The sequence below is a fragment of the Grus americana genome, chromosome 1, assembly GCF_028858705.1.
Source record: "Grus americana isolate bGruAme1 chromosome 1, bGruAme1.mat, whole genome shotgun sequence".
Classification (NCBI taxonomy): Eukaryota; Metazoa; Chordata; class Aves; order Gruiformes; family Gruidae; genus Grus; species Grus americana.
The window spans coordinates 108911153-108933016 of record NC_072852.1 but is presented as its reverse complement, the minus strand read 5'-3'; the positions used below and the strand labels follow the sequence as shown (position 1 = coordinate 108933016).

Below are 21864 nucleotides of genomic sequence, written 5' to 3'. Positions count from 1 at the left end.
ATAAAACCAGCAGAAGAGACCGACCTCTTAAAACTAAGTAATGAAACGTGCGTGCGCGCACACACACACACATATACCCTTAGCTGTTGTGGAAGGGAAAGAAGGACACCTAGACCTTATGTTTAGAAGCACTGTGAAGGGTATGCTATGCAAAAAACATTTCTGGATGCGTCTGCCTCATATTGGAGTGGTTATGATCTGTTTTTCTTTCTCCTGCAGTGGAAATAATTTGGGGCTGGATATTGGCAAACTGTGCATCCAGGCATCTCGTTTGAATAATGCAGAGTTTATCTGCCTCTTTGCCTCACTGTGGACTCCAAGAAACTGAAGTTGATCCTCTTGTATTTACCCAGTCAATTGCTTTGTAAATAAATGAACTTCACAAAACTAAATGTTTCTTCATCTTTTTTATAGTTTGGGAACCAGAGGGAATGAAGTTAAGTGACATACCCAAAACACCCAGCAAGTCAGTGTCAGAGTGAGATTTGTGGGGCTCTAAGCTCCGTCTCTCTCCTGTATAAGTGCTTTTACAGACCTCCTATGGATTTAGATTAAAGAATGACTCCTTGGAAAAAGCTCAGAAGCTAGTTTTGTGCAAAAATAATCCGTGGGGACACAGTTGTGAGAATTATTTTCAAGTTCTTATAGAAAAATTCTTCTGTCACCAGAATTACTCTTTGTTCTAAGTTTCTTTTGCCCATCCCAGCATCTCTGATTGCAATTGAGCGACACGCTTTTAAAAAGACGTGGTGGGTCTGTATTGTGATGTACATCTAGTTACTCTGCTTCCTAAATTCCACGCGTGTAACAGAGTTGTCAGTAATATATGACATCAATTGCTTACGTGTAAATCTGCTGAGAGCAAAGAGAGAGGGAAATAGATTGAAAAACAGTCCCAACCCTTAAAGACCAGAAACCACCCTACCTACTGAAGTCATTCAATAGGAGGAGCCATGAATTGCAGAAGCTTGAATACAGCTTCGCTTTCTGCTTCCTACTCTACATGTCACTTACTTCACTAGTGGCATTCAGTTAGGTTAGAAATCTAGCATACTATAAGGCGAAGCTAGATTTGCCACTTCTCTGTGGATATTACATATTGCTTTTCTCCATTTCCACATGCTGAAATTGTGTTTCTTCATCTGTTTGATATACTGGGTGAAATCAGGTAAGAACCATTAGCTTATTCTTCGCAATGGCTTTATTCAAGCGTAAAAAAAAAGAATATTCCTTCATTTAAGTTGGCCAAAAGATTAAACCTTGTGAATTACGCCTAGTGGAGCAGACGATTAGTAAAGAGAATTTGATCACTTTAAAACTGAGACATAGGTTTTCATTTTAAAGTAAATAGAACAAAGCCTGATACTTTATCTCTGGCTGTACTTTACACAGGGACACGCTCAGGTATGTGCACTTTGTACGAAGTAAAGAGGTAATTGTGAAATAGTTTTAACATATTAACGTACGTTTATTGCTGATCCAATAGGTTGACAGGTTTTCAAGTTATGCGTTATGCTTTAAATAGTAAAATTTAGTTACAAGAAAGTCAGTGTACACTTAAGATTTTCCCCTTTTCAACCACAGAAGGTACTTACAATGCCTACAAATGTACACAGGAAAGTTAAAATTGTGTATTAGCCGAGTTAAACAGCATATGTAACTGCCCAACGCCTATCTGTATGTTCGGACTGTACAGAAAAGTGTGTGGCAGTACTCCCACACGCGTGCACAAATGGCAGCTGTGTATTCCTTCCAGTAATCAATCAGGAGTTTGAAAAACCTTCCCTCAATGACTCCTCGCTAAACAATTCAAAGTATTAAATCTATAAATCTATTTATAGTATGTGTCTAATTCCACAGTAAAGACATCATCTTTTTTTTTTCCTTACTTACTTGTCAAAGAATAACTTCTGTCATTTCACCGCCATAAGTAAACGAGTTGTTTCCTTTTGACGTTTCCCAGTTAGTAAATAGGTTTCGTCAGTTAAAATAATTTCCTTGTGATAGATTTCTCACTTCCGTGGACCGGACTGTGTCTCTGGTTTATGTCACTGTCATTCCACTGGCTTTAGAAGAATTAATTCTTATTTCTACCAATCAAATGATAAGAAATCAAAACACTTAAATGGATGTGGAGGAACACTTCAACAATATCTTAGCATTAATCTTTTCTGTGTTAGATATGTGGGAGTGAATTATAAGGATCAGTGATTAAACTTGGATTTAAGAACAGTATTAGGCAAAAATGAAAGAGTTTCATGTTGTAGCTTTGAATCTGAATAGAAAAAATTTAATCAAGTGGCTGGTTTTTATCATTTAGCTTTGTATGTGACATTTGTGTAATAGAATTTCTATTCTAGTTTTATTGTCATATATCATTTTATGAAAAGTAGAGATTAAATGTGACACATTCTATTAACATCTCAGTATCATGTCGCATGTATGACATTTTACCAGGTTCTTGAATACTGTTTTCACTAAATTCAAGGCAACTGCAGCTGAACAGCTCTTAATTTCAGAAATTCTTCTTGGATAAGTCTCAGCAATGAATCTGAGTTGCTTTCCTGTACCATTAGTTAGTTAATAACCTGTCCAGTAAACACAGTGAAAGTTACTTAAGTTATTCAATGTTAAAATGAGAACAGTGATCTTTATGGTGAAATATAGGTAATTCTAACTTTTCCTAGACTTAATAATTGTAGCTATTGCCATAAGGTGATGATGGGCATGAACGATTTGAGACAGGAAGTTTCTGGTAATTTCTAACACTCTGTAACTCCAACCCTCCTCTGGTTTGCAAACATCCATTATTTTTTGTGATGTCCAGTCCGTAAGTGACTGGCTGAGTCATTGTAGATACATGATTTGGCCTAGAGGTGATTGGTCTAGTTCCCTAAGGGAATTAGTGTGTTTACAGCATCTTTACTGCATCTTCGGTCTGTAATTCATCTTGTTTAGCTTTGCTTAGATCTGTACTATAGTATAAAATATATTTTTCAGATACCTTGTAACCCTCCCCCCGCCCCCGCACTTTCTTGCCCTTCGCAGCTTTATAAACCGGTGAGGGCTCGCTGTCCATCTCAGATGTGCAAATGCGGTAGGTTTGGTTCTGCCTGCTGGCCACTTGCTGGGAAAAGGAGAAGAGCTAGAACTGCCTCTCCTGTAACTCAAAAATTCTGAGAAATTCAGGTTACTTTTTTATTATTTTTTAAGGAACTGAGTAGGTACTGTTTCTCTTCCTACTTTTGCTTTCTAGAAGCTGACTGAGTCTTGCTTTACAAAGTTGTTAATGACAGAGAAGTTGAGAAAGGTGCCATTAAATATCAGACAAAAACCTTGTGTAAAGTTGCATAGCCCACTAGAAGTCAAGAGATTGGCCCAAATTTCTTTGTCCACACACCAGCTAACACCATAGCAAAGGTGAAGAGGCCATACAGAAGAATTGTGACAGGCATCAGCATTGTGCCCAGAATCCTGAAGTGGCTTATCCACGCAATGTGACCTCAGTCACAAAGGATACTTTTCAAAGCGTTAACTTTTGACGTTGATAAGCACACAGGGGAAAAATTCCTTTTAGACTCTTGAAAACCTCCATCCTCTTCCTGATCCTGACCGATCTACAGCTTAACCTTGTATACCATAAGTGTCTGAGTACAGAAATGCTAAATACCACATTTTTTCTTGTGCCATTGTGTACATTGACCTTACAGATTCTTACTTTTTCAAACTCAGAACAAGATCCTTTTTTTCTTCTTTCTTTATTTCTTGGTAATAGTGTCCTTATGGTGATCCAAAACAAGGGCAGGGTTCTGGATCACCTCTGTACTGTCCGGCAACTGTTTCTTATTGCTAGATCAAACAATAAGGTCTAAGGATTGGCAACTTTGACACCCTGGCCAAAAGAGGAAGATACAACCACAGCGGTCTTCCTGTTTATACAACATACACTAGCTGTGAAAAAATTCTGAGAACCTACTTTGATGGTTAAGCAAAGGATCTTATCAACGCAGACTACTACTGTGTACTTGTTATGGAGAAAATATATGGTTCAGGAACAATTAGAAAGGTTAATTTTGTATATGAAGGGTTCAGAGGAGCATAGTGGTATCTGCAGAATCATTAGTTAAACTGTGTGTCCTTGTTGTTCAGTGCATATTCTAGCACCTCATTCCAAAGGTCTGAAGTGAAGAAAATGGAAGTTCTTCACTTTTAGTTGAAAAATGTGGAAAGAAAAATGAAGAGGTGGTATTTCAGGTGGTCTAACTCATCAAATGACTGTCTAACATTTTCATCTTTTTCAGATGAGGAGAAAAAATGTCCTGAATTTACAGATCTTAATATAGGCAATGCTTTGTCTGGAACAGAACTCCAAGTTCAGCTACTGCTACACACAAGGGAAAATCCAAATTGTTCTGAGAGACTCATTGAACATAATGTTACTGCATCTGAGTACCTTAATACCTCCAAGAAAATTGTCTTTGTTATTCATGGCTTCAGACCAACAGGATCTCCACCGGCATGGCTAGGTGGCATAAAGGAGCTTTTACTGTCTTCAGAGGATATTAATCTCATTATAGTTGATTGGAATCGTGGTGCTACAACTGTGAATTACATAACTGCTGTTGAAAACTGCAGAAAAGTTGCAGAAATACTGAAGAACTATGTTGACCAGATGCTGGTAAGGCAGAGAGTTGCATCTGTTCTGACTAAGTTTAAATAGCATAGTTTAAGTGAGAATGGATATTTAAAATATGTCTAAAGAGAAGCCCAGCGAACAATATCAAATGACATTTCTTTACCAAAGTATTTACTAACTTTGCATACAGTTATTACTGCATATCTTTAACTTCCCCTGAGTTCTTATTTCCCTTTCCCTGAAGTACAGCAGAGATGGCATCTAATTTCTTTAGCCAGCTGGATGTTTTACGCTTTCTTGAAAGAGTGAACGCACCAGCGGGGAGGTGAAGCGAGAGATGTTCAAATAGTATGCAGCATTAAAATTTTACAGAAACATTACACTACTCTTTTTACTATTAAACTACTATAGTTAAAGATTTTAAATGAAAAAGGATTCACTGGCAGAGATAGAAATATTTGTTTCAAAATGATACAAACTTCTTGATTCTAGAGGGAGTTGCTGAAACAGCTCTTGATGCCAGTGGTCTTAACTGGGCTTTAGATTTATTGCTTAATCACATGAACAAAACATGTTATCATCTCATTTATGGCATTGTTAGATTTATCACTTGAGTTTTCTTCCATTCTCACCACTTCTTTTCCCAGCTATTTTTAGAAGTTTTGAATGCTGTGCAGTAAGGAAATATTCATGTGGAATTTGAGAAAAAACCCCAGCATTTTGAGAAAGGATGAGGTGAAAGAGGAGATATCCTGTCAGAATCTACCCTCTGGGACTAGATATAGTGATAACAATTTGTAATTATGACAGTAAATTTATTGTTATGGAATAGAAAAATAAAATAGGACTATAAGAACAGTCTCCAATCCAGAACGGGTTAAAAAGGTGTATTTGCAAATTTCTTGATGCAGATTTTTGGTTAATTGCTGGTTACAGATCTGCCTGGCAAAGCAATGACTGAAGGACATGCTTGGGCCAATCTTGTTGCGCAAGTCATCAAAGTGATGGTGGTGGGGTATGTTGTGTCCCACAGCTATCAGTTTCACAGATGCAAGCTGCTGTGAGGCCTTGTTAATGAATTTTGAGATGCATTAATATTTCAGGTCCCACATATCATCCCATCACTTTGCAGAGATTCTAACAGGTCTGCTGATACTGTTTGAGAGCTCTTTGGTAGATTTTTTTTTTTTTTAAATACTGCCTGTTTTCTAGAATGGGCATCTTAAGGCTTTCCTGCAGGTGTGTGTTTGGCATCGTTATTCAGCAGATCTGTGGTATAAGTGTCAATGGTATTATGTTTTGAATTTATTTTACTGGAAGAATAAGGCAGGGGGAGATAGATTTTTTTAAAATTTTTTTCCCTAGTTCATAGTTTTGGTTCATCTTTCTGGTATCTGGTAAATACCTTCCTCTTCCCTCCCTGTGCTCCTCTTCTAACTAGTGTGACAGTTTGGAAAAAATGTGACTCAAGCTTCCTTTTTACATTTTTCTAGTCAAAGAATTTCATAATTACTACACTGTTTAACTAGTACAGAATGTCAAACTGAAAAGAACTTTGTAATTTCCATTTGTTTTTAAAGTTAGAGAGTTAGAAGTATAACTTAGAGTACTGACAAAAAGTGAAAACTTAAATCAGCCTTCTGATGTCCGTTCAATTAACCATGTGTGTGGTTGTGGCTTTGCGGGTTTTTTTCCCCAACAGGTAGATGGAGCTTCTCTTGACACTATGTATATGATTGGTGTTAGTCTTGGGGCTCATATAGCTGGTTTTGTTGGCCAGAAGTATAAAGGCAAAATCGGCAGAATTACAGGTAAGTCTTTTAATCCCAATACATGTATTCTAATGTACCTTGTGTTGTTGTCATAGCTGCGAATCACATAGATGCTAGCGCTGAAATATCGACAAATGAGAACTGGGTATTTAGTAACGTACACTAGGCAAAATGTATCCCTGATAGAAGTTCAGAAAATTGTGAAAGTCTGAGTTCAGGACATAAGTTTCCAACCTGTTTACCTCTAGTCTCTCCAATGAAAATTGAGTGCTACATCCCAAATGCCACTTAAGTTAAATGAGTTTCTGTCTAGTTGATGGAGCAAGTCAGGTCCCTCTGAAGGGAAATTCAAAAGCTCTTGGTCAGACCACAGGAATCAGGCACAAGGATTTAGTTTCAGTTTGAGGTATCTGGACATGGTGCAGGTTTTACTATGTTGAGCTCTCTGCTACAGGGAGATTAAATCAGGTGTCCAGCCTGTGTATGGATACTGCAAATCTTACCTCATACACGTCACATTGTCAGCATTGTCATCTGCGGGAAGTGGCGCATATGGTAAAAATTGGAGTACCGTCATTTGGGTACATGTTGCAGGAGCCGGGTTGTACAAAGTTTAGGATTAACTTTTAGATGCTGGTTCCTAGGGCAGAACCCACAGTGCTAATTTGGGTGCACAGGCTCCAGATACTTCTTGTGGTGAAAGAGCAAAACTCACTGCAGCTAGCAGTGCTGAGAAGGCAGCTCACTAAGCTAACTGTCAGAAAAGGTGCTAAGGGGAGAAGGGACTGTTGGATCCTGATAGTGTTTTGGATTTAAGAGAGCAGCTGTTTTCAGGCTGAAAGGAGGCAGTTACCTCTCCTTGAGATTCATAGCTCCAAACACTCTCTTCAGAGTACTTAAGTAATTTTTTCCCAAAATGTAAGAGGAGCCAGTAGCCAGCTTTAAGAAGGAGAATTAAAGACTCGTCCTCTTTTAGTACAGTAATCTGAAAGTCAGGGCATTTTCTAAGGGTGTGATAGGCTCCAGCTATACTCCTTTATTTAAGAATAGTCATTTGCACTTTCCACAATTCCCTAGTTTGGTGGTGTCACTGGTTGGAGACAGTCTCGATTACAGTGCTAGGTTAGCAGGTCTGTGTCCTCTCTGTACGATAATTGGGAGCTAGAAGATCCATGTCATTTCTAAGCTCAGATGCTCGCAATTATATGACATGTTTCAATCACATTCTTATAATTACAGGTATGGATGAATAAAGGCAAAGATTGAGTAGTTCAAACCCTCAAGGATCATAACCTCTTGACTGTTTTGATCCTCTTTCTTTCAAACAATTTGAGCTGGTGACCAAAACTGATGTTGGAAAAATGAGATTTAAAAAAAAAAAAATATATATATATTTTCTTCTTAACTGTTTGGAGGCTTCTGAAATATAAAACTAATTAGTGGACTAAAATGATGACCTTTGTCACCTGGGGTACTATTAATGTGAATTCCCGGCATTCCATGATCCCTTGCTGGAGTTTGGATCTTGGTTATCTTGACCTTGAGAGAGAACCTTCCTAGACTAGTTCTTAAAGAACATCTGCCAGTTAAGCCATAATACAAATTTGAATAAGCTAAGGTCATACTATGTCCCTGTCTCTCAATCAGTGAGAATGCAATCAGAAGTCAGCTAAGTGTAGGAATATGTTTTGCCTTGACAGTTGTATTTTCCATCTTTGCTGCTTTTTCATTTCCCCTCTTTGTGCTTTTGTTGTCAAGAAAATAAGAGAAGAGCAAACCTCAGCTAACAATTTCACTTTCCCGTGAAGGACAGAGATTAACATCTTGAAAATTATCAGTCTTCAGGGCTGCACAACATCCCTAAAATGAACGAGAACATGCAGTGTTTAATCTTTGAACATTTTGCCACCCAAATCCCCTCCTCCTTCATATAAAGTGCTTTTTGTAGATCTCAGTTGGAATCTCGTTTGTCATAGTTGAGTTTTCATTTGATTATAAGATTTCCAAACCTCCTTCAGGTGAAAACGTGGCCAAAAATTATTATTTCACGTAGTTGTATATAACAATGTTTTTCTGTAATTAATTTCAACACCAACTGATAAAATGATTGAGGCATGTTTGAAATTGTGTCCATCCAATGTGTCTTCATCTTGTGTTCTGGTGGTGAGAGTAGTTATATTGTGCATTTTGTTTTTATGAAGTACATAGTAGGTATGGCATTTTCTGGGAAAAAGGACAAAATTAATACTCCTGATTTGATCCCTAATTCTGTTGGCTTATAATTCATCTACAGAACTGGGAGATGAGCACAACTAATTAAGAGAGAGAAATTCAAAGATACGGGCTGATCAGTCTTGTGTTAAGAGCCCTTGGTTTGCTTAGTAAGTTGAAGAATGAAAACTTGAGAAAATTGTGCTGGTTTTTGTTTTTATCCCAGGAAAATGAAGTCATTGATGAATAATGCTCAAATGTTGGTCTTGTATATATCTGTAGAAACGGACCCCAGGATTTGTAATTCTAGTGTTATTTTCATTTAGGTCTTGATCCAGCGGGCCCTTTGTTCACTCGAGAACCACCAGAGGGGAGACTAGATCGTACGGATGCACAATTTGTTGATGTAATCCATTCAGATAGCGATGGTAATGACTCAGCCTTAACTTTCCTATTTCAACTTGAGGAAAGGCAGGAAAGCAAAAGAGAAGGAATAAGCTGTTTCAGTAACATCCAAATAATGCTGCAGAAGTATATTTTTTGTTATCAGGTGGATTCCTGTGCTGTTGCTTGCTAACAATGTCTATACTTTTGAAATCATACTATATGTTATTATACCTATTCATCAAGAAATCGAAACTCAACTTTGCTAATGGCTTAAGCAATGATGGGCCATTTTGTTCAGTTCCAACAGAAGTAGCCATGTTATTGAGTGGGTGAAGCTTCATGACTGAACCTGAAAATATTGAAACAACTTTTACGCCCAGCAGCGTACGTAGATAACCGTATAGTCATGAGTCCGTTTAACGTCACGCCAAAGTAGTGATTGCAGCACTGTCATTTATGTCTTGTTTGTTATAGTATATTCCTTCTGAATATGAAAAAAGCAAGTCTGCACTTTGAATAAAGCATGCCTACTGCATTAATTGATGATACTGCTATTTCCAAAATAGTTTAGCATTAACATTCTTTTCCTGTGCTAGTGTGTATGAACATAGAGGTTGTAAGCACATGATTATACTGAGTTAGTCCCTTCTGAGACAGCCAGTCTCACCTGTGTCACATTAGTACACTACAGATCCACTGCTTAAAATTCTAAATCACATTACTGTAAGGTTAAAATGAAGAACATTGTACAGTCTGCTGCATCCATGCTATAATCTGGTTTAATTTTGTTCTCAAAACCATAAGTAAACCTTTCAAACCTAACACTGTTGTCCCATTATTTGTGTAGTTTCATATACATTTCTTTAATAATATTAACAATTAAGAATTTTACTATACAAATTTATATGCAAAGCTGTAAAATACCAATTTTTGTAATGTTCCAATTATGTGAATAAAGCTAATGTGTGCTAAAAAGGAAGGTAGGTCAGACTAAGCTAAATATTACTTATGGTCTTTTACAGGATGGATACAGATTTTTCTACTTTGATATACTGCTTACGTTAGTGTAGTTCAGAATCCAATGTCGTGCAAAAATGGAAAATCTTACTCCAATGAAAATTACATTGGGAAAGAATTTTGGTTGCTGGAATGAACATGAATTTCATAAATTTCTTTGTCTCAGCTACAGCACTGAATAGTTGCTTCTGTTCTTTCCTTTTTCTTTTGTGGCAGTAGGAATCTTACACAAATTTGTATAGATTTGTGTGCAGCATTTTGCATGTGTACAATTTTCTTAAAAACAAAAAAACCCATGGATTTTATTTAACTCATGACTTCCATTTAAAGAACAAAAGAACAGTATAATTGCAAAAATTTTCTTAAAGGATTCCGTGTTATGTTGTAATGAATGTAATGATAAATAATTGACTGCATAATTCTGTTTATGGTTTTTTGATTCATGATGTTTTTACTTTAGCACTAGGTTTCAAGAAACCTTTGGGAACCATTGATTTCTATCCAAATGGAGGAATGGATCAGCCTGGTTGTCCACAAACAGTATTCAGTGGTAAATAAAAATGTGTTCAATTAATAAGAATGTGTTCAATTAATGAGAAAAGAGTTTGAGATCAAATCAAAAAAGGTTAAACTGAATTCAATGGATACTGCACATATCTGGTAATGTGGGAGCTGAGGGCATTGTATTCTTTCATTTCCATCCCCACTCGGCAAATGAGAAATAACAAAGACATTTGATATCTTTTTTTAATAAAGATATTCCTATAAGCATATATATTCCACCATACAATTATTATTGGCATGATGGAATTATAGTATTGTATTATATATACAATCTGCATATAGTGATTTTTATTTTTCTGTGTTTATGTATGGCCAGGCATGGGGGAAGATGTTTGTGTCCAAGTGGTTTTGACCGCATCACTTGCATATGGCATGAAAGGAAAAGCTTTCAAGTCTTTATGGGGTCTTAGGTTCCTCCTGGCTGGCAATGATGAACTAGGTTTTGCACAGGTCTTTTAGGCCTTAGCATGAAAACAGTTTTACAACATGATCTTTTGCTGCAGAATTTTGCTTATTTCAACCTCTGTAAACCTTAGGCAAGGTTGCTGCCCATTGTTTTTGTTTACTCTTTTTGGATATGTTTATGTCTGTCTACGTTTCTATTACTAATCTGCACAGTGCTGCTATGAATTAGAGCTGCTGCAAAAGCATAGGGCTTCCAGTTGTGTGTCTGCGAGTATGGGAGAATCCCTTAACGCTCAGGATCATCTTCGTCTGTACAATTCTCAGAGTACATTTGGCTAGGAGAGTTTGTTTTGCTTTGTTGTATTACCCCCAAAAATTAGGGAGAAGAATCTCTGAAATATTCCTCTCAGTAATTTTTCTGCCAAAAGGTTCTGCACTGGATGGAACAAGGCAAATTTTAACCCAGACTTATGCTTTCTAACAAAAAACTCTGTAAATTTGATGTGACTTAGTAGACTATTTCTTACATATAAAACTGTAGACTTTTCTCTGTACCTGTAATATTCAAAATAGTCTTCAATTTCTTCTTGTGTGTGTGCGCATCCATTTTTTGCACTTGGTAGTCAACTAACCAGAGAATAAAAGCATGGCTAACTAAGAATGACTCAGGTAAATGGGATTACTTTGATAACACCTTTTCTTTCGTGAAGAAAAATTATTACATAGTCTTTGTATATTTTGTTTCTTCTTTCATGAAGGACTTCGATATTTTAAGTGTGACCATCAAAGATCTGTCTTCCTCTTCTTATCATCTTTGAAAAGAAAGTGCAACATAATAACATATCCTTGTGACTCTTACTTGGATTACAAGAGAGGAAAATGTGTTGATTGTGAAGCTTTCCAGCCAATGTCCTGTCCAGTACTGGGTAAGCATTATCACATCTGCTCTGGGCTGGGTGAGATTGCTCGGAAAATCCAGACCAGCTCTTTCTGGGGCTACTCCAGAGATCTGTAGTATCGTGTGAAGGGATCTGTAGAGATTGATCACATGCAGAGCTGCATACTGTTTAAAGTAGTTTAAAGTTTATGGGTTTGTCTGCTTTAGAGTTATCTCTCTTAGACACAGGTGCTGGATGTTCCTAATGTTTGATCATTAGGCTTTCCAGTCTGAAATGGGTTCACGATGTATTTCCTTTCTACTGACAAACTGATTCTACTTAATTCATCACTTTAGACTTTCACAGTGTGTTATTATCCCTAGAGTACCTGTGGTTTTTATTTAAGAGTAATGACATTTATAGCAACTTCATGGTTTCTCTGGATCTTCTTTTGGAATCAAGCTTTTATTTGGAGGGGGTTTTAGTTTTTTGGGGTTTTATTGCTTTTAGGGAGGATCTGGAGAGGGTTTGAAAAGAGCTAGAAGTTAACTTTCAATTCGTACCTTGTCTTTTTTACATCCTTATATTAGGATGTACATCCATATTAGATCCAGTTTGAAGAAAAAGCATAGATAGACAGATCTGTATGCTATTTTACAATAAACCCCAACCATAATGGGATCTTATAGTAGGGCAGAAAGGCTCCAGGACTTCCCCAGCATGGTTATTAGCCATGCCTGATGCACTCACACAGAATGCCTGAGCTAGAAGTGGAGAAATATTTGGCCAGTCAGCTGCCACTTTTTTTTGTTTGTTTTTGGTTTTTTTGTTTTTTTTTTTGTTTTTGTAACCATAAAACCTCTGAGGAAATGGCAGGCAGCTGAATCTGGGAACTGAGAGGAGAAGCAGCATCCTTCTACTGCAAGAAGCTTTCCTGCTTGCTGCCTTGCAGTGGCAGCTCTGCAGCCTGGAACTAGCCCTCGTTGCCCACTCTAGGTAAAGACATCAAGAGGGAGAGAATAGGATCAGCCAGTTTAGAAATGAGGACTGTTATCAAGCCCCAAAGACAATAAGCATATAAACCAAAAGTTCTTTCTACACTACATCCATAAGCTTAGGAGGTTTAGAGAGTATCTAACATTTTATTAAATAATATACACAATTATAAACTAAAGGGTTTAAAATTATTTACTGTAATGATTCAAATAAGAAAGGAAGAAATTTTACCTAATGTGAAGCTGTTCTGTAACTGTTCTCTGCAAATACGTGGGCTACTTTTTGGGTTTGTTTTTATTACTTCTGCAGGAGCGTATAAGCACTATTTTTTGGAGTTAGTACTCTAGACTAAAAAGTTTCCAACTGTTACATTACAACAATTTTAGTGATACAAATATATTAGAAGAATGAAATACTTGCATACTATGTTCTCCTATACTCAGGGGATTCCTGCATTTTTCAAGTCAATTTACTTTCTCAGAGAATATTTAAGAAAATTAAAGCCAAATCTATCACTTCGGATGAGTTTCTTTTGTGTAATTATACATGTATCATGATTTTGCTAGATGTCTGAAATGAAATAGTTAAACTTTGGATTTCAGGTTATTATGCTGATAGATGGAAAAACCTGTTAATCCCAATGAGTTCACCAACGAAAGCTTATTTTGATACCTCGGATCAAGAACCATTCTGTAGTAAGTGACTGAATACGTACATAACAAGCTCTTTATGAAATGTTATGGCTGTTATTTGTTAGCTGATCTGGAGTGAAAGCATGTTAAAAGTAGAAAGTTATTGCTAACTGCTGTGTAAAATGGTGCAATACACCATAAGCTAAGTGTCAGTTCACAGACTGGAGGAAGATGAAGAATGATTGTGGCAGAAGCCTAAGCAATGCATGAACTGAGAAAGAGGTGTGACTTTAAAAGTAAGGGGATGGACTGCCAAGAGGAAGAAGGAAGCCAAAAAAGGAGAATCAAGTGACAGGGAAAAAGACTGAGAGAACCTGCTGGGATGGGATCATTGCTGCCATTTTCAGAGAGCAAAAATGGGAAGTGAGGCTGCCCTGGGTGGGGGACAAAAAAGAGATGCCTCTGTGTTCCACCCCAGCAGGGGACCACCGCACAGTCCACTAAAGCTACTCCAGCTTTTAAAAGTCCATGTCACCCTAGGAGTAAAAGAGTGGAGAGAAAACTTAGCTGACTGTTTCAGGGTTATACTCTATGGGGATGAATTCTCATGGCATGGGCTTTAGCTGCAACAGTTTAGATATCTACCTATCCATGTAGAGGCCCAGTTTAGATTCTCATCCAATTTCTCTTCTTAGTAACAGACTTTACCACCGTAAGCAAATGTTAGCACACTCATTTGAATTGATTATGTTTAAGGTTCTTTGATTTGGCATATGGGGATAGGCTTACAGGGAACTGAAGTGAAATCATGCTTTCCCAATAGCTTTTCCCATCATCTCGGCAAGTTTTTTGACCAGTGACCAAATATCTTTTTATAGTGGTACTATATGCTTACTTACATCACTGTTTCTTCCAAAGGGCCAAGGAGAGGTTAATGAAGATGTGATGGATTTTACATAAAATAACTCCTCTTCCCAGTGGTCTCTCAGCTCAACCCAAACCTGCTCCCACTCTTCTCCCCTGCTCCTGTCTGCTTGGGCTTTGCTCTCAAGGCTGCACAGGCCACTAGGTCTGTCTCCTTATTCATTCTTCCTGCAGAAAAATACGGCTTTGCTTTCACTCTCATACATATTTAAATCTGGGCATTCATCAAATATCCAACCAGACAGAATCCTGATGATGGAAAGAGTACATTGCAAAATGAAAAGATTATGTTTAGTATTCTGGGACAGGGGTGGTAGAGGAGAGAAAAGAGGGGGAGAAATATTACCAAACATAGGGGGGGACACAGGGAGAGGAATAAGAAGCATTGTAATGACAGCAGAAATTTGAGGGAAAATATGCAAAGTCAAGAAGAAAAATGAGTCTACTAAAACAGTCTGAAAAAGAGGTTATTAACTAAAGCCTTATTTTAATTCTTAGATATTAGAAAACATGAGGAAATAGAAATAAACAAGAGGTCTTAAAGCTAAATGAAACTGTAAACTTGAGCAGGACAAGTTTTTCATACGAGGTGAGGCTTGGTCTTTTAGGAGAGAATGTTAGAAAGCAACATGCTTAAAAAAAAAAAAAGAAAAGAAAAAAAAAGGGTTTGAATTGGCTTCCTTACTTTGGGAGTAGTAAAGCTGTGTTTCCTCTGGGTAGCCATCACACAGTTACAATATTGGTGATGGATACAGAAGTGCAATAGAAGGCCAGGTTGGGGTTTCTGAGGGCACGGCGGAGCAGGTCAGCCCCGTGCCAGTGCGTGGAGCGTGCCAGCCCCAGGTAGCCAGCCTGGTTTCCTCAGCCCGTGGGCCCTCCAGGGGAGCGGGAGAAGGGGCTCGAGTGTGGGAAAGCAATCAGACCCCCCTCTCCTCTTCATCAGTCTTCCCCATGCAGTTTTTCTAGTATCCACACAGAGGTTTTGGCAAGTTGACTTCTCTGAGGGAAGGGTGCTTGGAGGACCTGTACTGCTGCTCTTGCTCAGGCTGGGCAAGCAAGGCATGGGAATTAATCAGCTTTTGCCACCCAATTAATCTGCTCACCTAGCTAACTGCCCACTTTGCCTATACATAAAGCTTGTGCCAGTGCTGTTCCTCCCCTCTCCTTGCCCGTGTACCTCAGCTGTTTTCTGGATATGTCGCTTTTATGGGTAACATAATACTGTTGCTGCACTAATAACTCAAATCCCCTCTTTGCAGAGCTTGCCAAAACCTGAAGGCGCTGGTTAGGGCTTGATGTGCGTTTTTTCCTCAGGCAGGTCAAACTCTTCCTACTAATTCTGATGGTAACTTTCTGATGCAAATCCTTGCCCTATAAGAACTGAAGGAAACGATACACTAATTTCATAGAACTCCAAGTGGCCATTTGGTAGAAGCTAATTTTTGTCCTTAGCCTTCTTACTCTGCTTTGAGCTGGTAACTTAGAAGTAAAGAGTTGCTGTTCCTATCATCAACCAGTGAATACTTTTAACAGGGTGATAATAACAACTATGTCCTGTTAGGTCATTCTTTGAATTGTATAATTTTCTATTTCTTTTTGCAGTGTATAACTACTTACTGGATATTACTACCTGGAATAAAAGCATTAGGAGAGGATTCATTAAAATGAAAATAACAGATTATGCTGGAAACACAGTAGAATCAGAGATGAATAGGTATGTTGTGCTTTGTCTCTTTTTTATCACTTTATAGGACTAATTTTCTGAGTTCCCTAAACCTTTTAGCTTGTTAACTTGTAAGTCAAAAAAGTATCATGAGGTTGTTGAGACTTGGCCACGGCTCCTTTTCTGGGATATGGCTCAGTGTCAGAGGCAATGCTCCTCACACTGAAGTGACCCTCTCTCCATTTATCAACTAGCCCAGGTCCTCGCATGGTGCTGGTTTGAATCCAGTTCTAGGTGTCCTTGTTCTGAACACTCAAAGTCAGTACATCTTACAAGATTTCTGATCTTAAGAATAATGCCTAGCAATAATGAATGTTACTCAGCTAACAAAACCCTGACTAGAAATAATGTTTTTCTTTAGTGAAGCTTCAACATTTCAGCAATATAAGAGAGTCAAGATACTAACTGGATTTTACCAAGACCTTGACGATATATCAAAAATTTCCTTGACCTTTTCTACAAAGACTTTAATAGGCCCGAAACACAAGCTTAGGATTCTCCAGATGAGGCTGAAATCCCTTAATAATCCAGAAAGGTAAGCATTTGTCACGTATCAAACTTGTGTATCAACTAAACCAATCGGGATGTTTCCTCAGAAATGTGTGTTTCCCTCTATTGATTTTTTTAATCACATATTCCTAAACGCATGAACATCCTTCTCATCCTACCTAGGATCAAATTTATCATGCGGAAGAGCTGCTCTGTACATTAACACTTAGTGCACAGCACCCTTGTACATGTAGGTGTCACACCTGCTTGTTACAGCCGGCGGCTGCTGCTGCTGCTGCCGGGTCACAAAGGGTTTTCAAGGACCACTTACCTAGACCAGCCTGACCTACACCTGCATGGTTAAGTTCTCTTCCAGAAGATAAATTTTATTAAGCACTTTTCTGATTTTAATCATGTGTCCGTACACAGCTGTTCACACTCAGATACGAAACGGAGCACTTCAGCTACTTGTGTGACTAAAATAGGTTTTTGGTCTTGTTGCTGAAGGTAAAGACCTTCCAAGACCAAAACACAGTCTATGCTTGGCTACACTTAAAATGAAATCATCTGCATTTTTTGATAATTGAGTGTCATTACTAAGATTTTATTAATTATTTCTGGTTTTAAATACTTGAGCAGTATTGCCATATGTTTGCTTTTTAGATCTCCAGAGTTACTTGTACAATAGCACTAGCAATTAAATTTTACATTTGCATCTGGTGAAAATAACATATTGCATGGAATAGGTAAGAAATATCCAGGAGTAGGAAGAGTATGTTATTTTAGAGTTGTTCTGTTTGTTTGCTTTGTATGAATGGCAGATTCGACAAAGTCAGAATTTAAAATAAAACCTAATAATTGTTCTCAAATAAGTAATGAGTGGGAATAATATTAAAATATGAGTAAGTCTTAAGTCAGTATATTCTGTTAACTTGAGAAATAACATTTAAGGCTTTCTGACTTGGTATATGATAATGTAATTGGGTATGATATTTTGTAAAAATTGGGTATATGATAATGGAATTGGGTATGAAACTTTGTATAAATTGTGAAACCTTGTTAAATTAATGTACTATTTCATATTTACTGGGAAAGAGGAGGAGATGAGTGGGAGAGACTTAAGAAGAAACAGAACACTCAGTACCTTTGATGCAAGCCTATCAGCATTCAGGACTATTTCAGATAATGATCTAGCAAATAAGAAGATTTTCAGTGAACAGCCCTCACTGGTTTTGAGTTTTCATTCCTGTTACTCCGACTCTTGTTAGTATTAAAGTAAGATGCACTTGATTTGCTTTAATACAGGATCCATTAAAGTCCTTTGTACAGAGCCTCATCAGATGGCAGTCATACAGGCACATTAGATACTTTTTAGATAGCAATGGGAAATAGTGTATTGAATCAGCATGAGAAGGTAATTTAAATGCAGATGTTATAACACTATTGGTTGGCATAATTACATAATTACTCATTGTAATTATAACTACCTATATTTACCTTATTTTGTTACATATAATTACAACAATTACTTGAATACAGGATAATCAACCAGAAACTACATTAAAAATATTTAAATTATTCATATAACAAAGTAGTAGGTAAAAACCAGGGAACAGGTGCAGGGGTAAAAGACAATAGGAGTCTCAGTCTCCCCAGATCTGGGTTAATAGTAGACAGTGGGAGTTTGGGGGATATCACTGGCAATTTTCTACTGGGCTGGTCCATTATTCAGACAGATGGTGTGTGAATGTAGGAGTGCTAAAAGGTATGTATAATTTTCAGACTCTTCTTCTGGTCTTTGAGATAAATCATTCCTGCTCACCCATAAACCCAGAAAGCCTTCCTAACTTGTGTGTGTCCAGGTGTTAGTTCTCCCAAAAAAGCTTTTGAACCTGTCAGTCAATTCAAACTCATTTGACGGGGAAAGTAAATGTCTCAAAGATACTTAGCCCAGCCACCTTTGGGGTTTTTTAACCAAAACAAGAACAGAAGTAATAAAAAAAGATGACCTTATTAATACCTCTACTGAACAAGAGAGTGTGGCATGTCCTTACTTTTTAGTAGACAGCAGAGAAGCCACATGGGGTGAGGGATTATGAAAGCCTCACCTGAAAAAAAAAAAAAAGATTTATGTTTTCTTCCTTGTCGGTGAGCTGGAGCCCTGGTCCTTGCCCAGGGCTACGCTCCCGTAAGGCATTCCTAGTACTCAGTAATCACAAGCTTAGATGTATTGCACTTCAAATGAGACATGATATGTTGGAAACCATACGTTTTTATTTCTAGTGTTCATCATTACCGTTTGTCTAAGTATCGTATTAGGTAGAGCCCTTCCCAGGTCATGACTGCTGTTGGAGAAGTGGCTGTGCTAACATGTTTTGCTGCTGTGTTGCAAAAACTGTTGCAAACATGCTAAAATACAGCATTGTATTGTTACGTGAGATATTGAAAGTCAGCTCAGGAAATGGATGTATATAATAACCTGGCATTGTTCTGGCTGGAAATTCACCTGTGAATTCTTTCATGGTCTTTTATAAGGACTTTTAAAATGCTGGCAATTTCTGCGCTTTTATGTCTTTTTTTTCTCTCCCACCTCAAAAATAATATAATACTAAACCATTAAATTCAAATCCAAACAAAGTGGGGGGGAAGGACTGGATGAAATTCTGTGCTTTGCGTTATACACAGTACCAGAATTTGCCTTGAACTTCTTAGTCATTAAATCTACTATGTTAGCTTTGTGAGGTTCCAATTCTTATACAGAAATCCAACAGTCCTTTCACATCAGACAGGTGGAACCTTGACTGGTTGGAAATCTCACACTAATGGGCACCAACAGGAGTGCCCGGCGGGATGTTCTTCCTCAGGCTTTGTCCTTTAGCTGTTTCACTGTATGCTATATCCCAGTCCGAGGTGGATTGTATTGTATAGCCACATCTGTGAGTTCAGAGCAATACAGAAGATAATTTTAAATAAAATAAGTATCATAGTTTGTATGTCCTTAGAGGTGCCATCAGAGGGTATTTGCCTGTTCAAACCAGCTCTCACTGTCTATCTATAATGGTGCATAAAGGGCAGAGCTATGTCCTGTCTCTGCCCTAAATGGCAGAGCGTCTATGTTGACCTCAAAAAGAAAGATTTTGTGTGTGTGTGCGACTCCTTTTGTGATCTCTGTATGTTTTCATGTAGTATTATGAAGTTCTGAGTTTTCTAGGTGGTTAGATGACAATCTAGTCTCTTGCATGAAACTTTCTTACGCATGCTGTCATTGCAACTGAAAGAGTTAAAAGGTATTATGATGTGGTTTTTTACTTTCCTCTGTGGAATGAAAGCAGAGAAACTTTCATACCTAGGGAACTCAAAATAAATTATTCAGGCCCAGTGTTAACGGGAATTGGGCTGTTCTTGGATCATTGTTCTAAAGAATTAATTTGAATGCAGATTAATAGCTTTAATGGATGAATAATTGCATCTTCCTATTTCAGACTAATGCCATACACTTCCTACTTGTGCTATTTTGCACCATCCAGCTGATGTTCACAGTATGGCAAAACTACTCCAGTGATGTGTAAAATAGGGTGTAAACTTAAACAAGACATTTCTTCTTGTCCTGAGTACTGTCTCTGAGAAGTGGTAAATACTGGAAGTTTAATAATTCAAATACTGAAATATTTTTCTATTAATTTTAACTTTTTCTGTTGTGCACATTTTTTCTGTTTCTACTTTTGTAGGCCGCAGCTGTGCAGATATGATTTTGTACTGTTGGAGAACACTGAACTGACCTTCAAACCTATCCCTTGCCCAGAGAGGGGTACACGAAGATAGAGCTTCTTCTAACTTAATTTCTCCTACTGCAGTGACATTTTGATTCTTCCTCAGGATAAAGACTGCAATGAGAAAGGAAATGAGATAAGCTAGATTTATTTTCAGGAGTCTACTTGGTAATATGCATTACTTGCCTTGAGTGCCTTAGGGTGAAATTAATTGAAATTTTCAGATATCTGTGTATTTGGGAAATTTGAATAAAGTGTATCATGTTGGAGAACATGCGATAGTCTATTTGTTATTATTTGTTAGCAGCGAAGCAACTACTGAATTAAATATGAGTTATCTGCATAATCATGGCACATTATTTGTCAAGTCACACATATATTTAATTATTTATCATTTGTAATGGCTTTTACATGGAAACATAATTATCTGTCTACTAAGTGAATTTAATATACCGTACATGTGATCTACAGATCTAATACAGAGCAGTTTTGCTGTGCTATGTTCATTGGATAAATGAATTCACGTTTTCTCATTATATAATGTCTCAGTCCGAGAACTAGAATAATAAGATTTGTGAGCATGTATGTAAATTTGCTATTTAAATCAATTATCTTTATGCTCATCGTAGATGAATTTTATTGCAACTGTCCAGGTCTTTTTGTATTAAAGCTATGGATAAGGCAGCGATATTTCAGACATGAAGTAATTCTAAAGTCTGTTCTGAAGAGAATAACTTCAAGATGAAATAAATGCATTTCCATTCTGTTTCTCTTTGGGCCTCTTGGAATCAGAGCTGCTGCTCAGGTAGAGATTGATGACAGCTTTTCACCTATTGGAATGTGAGCAGGAATAAGCCCTACACAAACATTTCCTCCTCCAGTCCAGGGAAAGATCTTCTAATGCCAGATTGCCTTTCCTGATGGTACTGATTCAAGAACAGATATGTGTATTTTTCTTCTTTAAGGTTGCTTTATGTATTTAACCCAGGTTGCTTGTGTAAATGTGTCCTATGCATGTTATCCTTTTCCTTTCTTTCCTATGCCCCCGCTGCCCCTGCTCTTGACAGCGATACTTGGTTGAACCTATTAACCAATTTCATCTGAATTTCAATGGAGTGGGATGTCCAAAACCTATGAATTGTAAGTTTTATTGAAAGTCAACAGCTGGATGAGAAGGAAGATGGAAGATAACATCCTGAGGAAGGGAAAGCAAGTTATAACTTTGCCCTTTTCATTGCAAGAGGCAGCTCCAGCATGCTGGTCAGTATGTGCAAAGCTCTGAACCAGCCATTGCACATGCTTTTACTTGTCTAGACACACCAAAAAAATATACAGAACTGCAGACAGACTTGCTCATGGACTGACTTTTAAAAAAACAGAAAAAAAAATCTATAGAAACAGTAATTACATTACCACAGGTTTTCTCAGGTGGTGTCTTACTCAGCTTTATCATTTTATTG

At 37.6% G+C, this 21864-nt stretch overlaps 1 protein-coding gene across 1 annotated transcript; it reads left to right on the top strand.

The window, feature by feature from the left end:
- The first annotated feature begins 958 nt into the window (after nt 1–958).
- On the top strand, nt 959–20678 carry LIPI (lipase I). The gene is made up of 10 exons (XM_054841364.1): nt 959–1168; nt 4302–4678; nt 6339–6447; nt 8946–9047; nt 10484–10573; nt 11751–11918; nt 13469–13561; nt 16025–16136; nt 16507–16680; nt 20363–20678. Exons 1-10 carry the CDS (start codon nt 1120–1122, stop codon nt 20454–20456), a joined length of 1368 nt encoding a protein of 455 aa, XP_054697339.1. The 5' UTR covers nt 959–1119; the 3' UTR covers nt 20457–20678.
- The last annotated feature ends 1186 nt before the right edge of the window (nt 20679–21864 follow it).

Bases quoted from the DNA above. Each gene is read 5' to 3' on its own strand.
- LIPI (XM_054841364.1), top strand. From the start codon at position 1,120: ATGCTGAAATTGTGTTTCTTCATCTGTTTGATATACTGGGTGAAATCA. The intron at 9,048-10,483 runs GTAATGACTCAG...TTTTTACTTTAG, and splicing joins AATCCATTCAGATAGCGATG to CACTAGGTTTCAAGAAACCT. The intron at 13,562-16,024 runs GTAAGTGACTGA...TTCTTTTTGCAG, and splicing joins GGATCAAGAACCATTCTGTA to TGTATAACTACTTACTGGAT.